The 2,850-nt window shown below is 42.4% G+C and overlaps 1 protein-coding gene across 1 annotated transcript; it reads right to left on the bottom strand.

Annotated features, from left to right (window-relative positions):
• LOC124872854 lies at positions 1 to 2,827 on the bottom strand. The gene is made up of 4 exons (XM_047373259.1): positions 2,582 to 2,827; positions 1,421 to 1,475; positions 1,254 to 1,322; positions 1 to 568 (listed from the first exon to the last, which is right to left on the bottom strand). The coding sequence occupies exons 1-4, from the start codon at positions 2,768 to 2,770 to the stop codon at positions 168 to 170; spliced, it is 714 nt and encodes a 237-aa protein (XP_047229215.1). The 5' UTR covers positions 2,771 to 2,827; the 3' UTR covers positions 1 to 167.
• Positions 2,828 to 2,850: the final 23 nt, after the last annotated feature.

The raw sequence follows: 2,850 nt of genomic DNA, 5'->3' as shown, positions 1-2,850 counted from the left end.
TCAACCTCTGAAAAATAGAGTATATTTTAAAGTTGCACAGCAGTCACAGAGAACATCAGATACAATGCAATTTTTGTTCAATATTTGTAACAGAAGCACTTTTCTTGTACAACAGAACCACATTCTAACCCTGAACAAGTCCTGAGGGCTCAGACCAGGCCTGGTTCTTATGTCCAAAAGGCACCAAATGATGATTTGTGGATCAGTTCGTAGCCTTCATATATTAACACTTTCAAATGATCTCCTTTCAGCAAATCAAACAGCTGGCCCATAAAAACAGTCCGGGACCTTTCCTCCGAGCACTTCCCACTGTCGCGGGCTTCGGTCAGGTCCACAATCTGCTGGTACCCTTCGTTCCACTTTTGCAGCTTCACACGGAAGTTCTTTAAGTCTTCATTCTCCACCGTTTCACACAAATGTAACAGAAACCTCATGTAGACGAAGTAATGACCCGTCACAGGGATCACAATGGCACGGCTGTCGCTGTTGTAGGTTCCGTCGTCACCTCCGAACTCGACAGTCCAGTTCATGTAAGGTCTACCAATTAGATTTGATTCAACAATGGAACCTGCAGAATGAAGACAAGCAGGGTTGTTAGGATGTAAAACTAAGACTGAGTCTCCTCTGGTCTCAGACTGAGAGCTGCAACATTCAAATATTTGCATCTAGGATCAAGTTTTATCTTTAGCTGCGAACCCCGGTCCGAACCCTGGTCCGATCCCCGGTCCGAACTGATGGTCCGTTAGTATCAGAGACCGAGCCAATAATCAACAGGCTGGATTTGGATTAAAAGTCAGATATTAATGCTAATGGTCGAGATTCATCTGGAAAAATACCTATTTTACTAATAAGATTTTATATAGTTTGTCCCTTAAATGCTCGATAAATTTCGAAGCAACGTTAAACATTTAATATTATAACATACTGAACAAACATAATTTGTCTGGGCACAGTCAGTTGTAGAGTAATAATGAAATGAATTTGAATTAATCTCCTGTTAGTGAGGATGTCAATGAATAAGCCTTGAAGTAGATTGTATAAATATTAATTCTCAAAACCAACGAGTCAGTATGGAAAAGCTGGACAGCTGTTACGACATTCATGAAAACTGAAACAAATTTCCATTTGGAGGCCCGTAGCTCGGCCCATAGCTCGGCATGGCATAGCAGCTGAATTGTTCTGGTGATCTGCTTGTTTTTTGGTGGAATGTTCATGTGTTTCGTTGCTTAATTGTAAAATCTTAAATAACTTACTGAGAGCAATGCGCAGAGGACTGGCTGTGGAAGGAGCGGTGGTGGGAGTACTGGTTGTGGATTGGTCCCCTGTAGACAAACAAATATGTTAAAGAGTACTTTGGGTCGGTTTCTGACACGGATCACTGACAGGATTCCCAGTTGAAGAGGTTAATAAGTGTACGTACCTGCAGGGCAGAGATTCTGCTGTGCGGAGTAGGCAGAACTGGACACTGGGGCCATCTGTCAATAAAGGAGAACATTCTTTAAGATCCTTTCAGCAGTCCTGGGTTTGATCCCATTTTTTGGAACCTACAGAGGTACCTAATAACTTAAAATACAGAAAAGAAATGCTAACAGAGCTTTAAGTGTTAGTTAACAACCAGCCACATTAAACCAATAATTATTGTTTCAGAATCTTCAGCCTCTGTTTCAGCTCATTCTGTAACAACATGTTTTAGAGGACCAACAGCTCATTACTACTGTAAATGTATTTACAGCTTTCTGTGAGGTCATCTCTGGTTGAACATCAGGACCATGACAGCTGAAAGCCCATTTCCTGGATACGGCTTGAAGCTCTGACTCCAGCTGCACTCCACATCTGCTGAATCTCCTCCTAAAATCTTGAATGGGCTTCCAGCTCAGCTTGTTTAGCAATGGCCTTACGTGACTTCTCCTCCTTGTAGAAGTTTTCAGTGACTGTGTGCTAATTATGCGGACAAATGGACCTAACAGAACGTTACTGGTTTAAAATCATTTTTTTTCCTAATTTTCTCAGAAGCTGATTTTTGCGTTTTCATTGGCTGTCAGCTGAACTCTTCTGAGTTCACAGACAGAAAACAGCCCAGATCTCTCTGTGAGAAATGAATCTACATGATATATGAGTTTGCATTTTTTAAATCTCATTACAGTGATTAATTACATGTCCCTTGATGTTCACTACACCAAAATAAGACGTTTCCAACGCAAACTTTGAGACTGGATGGTTGGATTTACTTCCAAGCAGATGATTATGCTTCAGACACAGCCTGCAGGGAAGTTCGGCGCTGTCCTATCCGGTGTTGTACTACTCCAGAACTTTTGTACAGTTCTTGAGCTTCATAATATTCCTGGTGATGGGAAAGAGTTGGAGGAAGTGGGATAGTTCGGTCCGGTAGGAAGAGGAGGACTCTAACTGCTGTTAATATAACTGAAAGCTACTCTGAATCTTTACATTTTTGGATTTTCTCAGATTAGCAAACAATATCTTCAGCAACCTTCAGTGAAACAGCGGTGTGTGTTTATGATAATAATAATAATAATAAATGCTGCAGTGCGCCCCCTGCCGGCTGCGGGTTTGTGGATCTTACCGGTGCTCTCGTTAAATCCGTGCAGTTGGTGAAGACAAAGAGCGCAGCACAGCTGAGGAGCAGCAGGAGGGTGATGATCCTGAGCCTGGCTTCCTGCTGCTTCATCTCCCGGCAGTGACTGATGAGGATCAGTAGAGGTTTCTCAGAGGGCATCCCTACCACTACATCTCCACTCTCATTGTGACTCATGATGTTCCTCTCTGTCTGCTCTGCTGCTCTCTCCAACAATATGTGGGATTCTACTGATTCTGCACTGATTTTAATAGACA

Source organism: Girardinichthys multiradiatus, chromosome 8, assembly GCF_021462225.1.
Source record: "Girardinichthys multiradiatus isolate DD_20200921_A chromosome 8, DD_fGirMul_XY1, whole genome shotgun sequence".
Taxonomy (NCBI): Eukaryota; Metazoa; Chordata; class Actinopteri; order Cyprinodontiformes; family Goodeidae; genus Girardinichthys; species Girardinichthys multiradiatus.
This window is presented reverse-complemented; position numbering and strand designations above follow the sequence as displayed.

Coding starts and splice junctions, on each gene's coding strand:
- LOC124872854 (XM_047373259.1), bottom strand. CDS start 2,770: ATGAGTCACAATGAGAGTGGAGATGTAGTGGTAGGGATGCCCTCTGAG. Junction 1,476..2,581: donor CGGATTTAACGAGAGCACCG/GTAAGATCCACA, acceptor CTTTATTGACAG/ATGGCCCCAGTGTCCAGTTC. Junction 569..1,253: donor TCCTCTGCGCATTGCTCTCA/GTAAGTTATTTA, acceptor TTCATTCTGCAG/GTTCCATTGTTGAATCAAAT.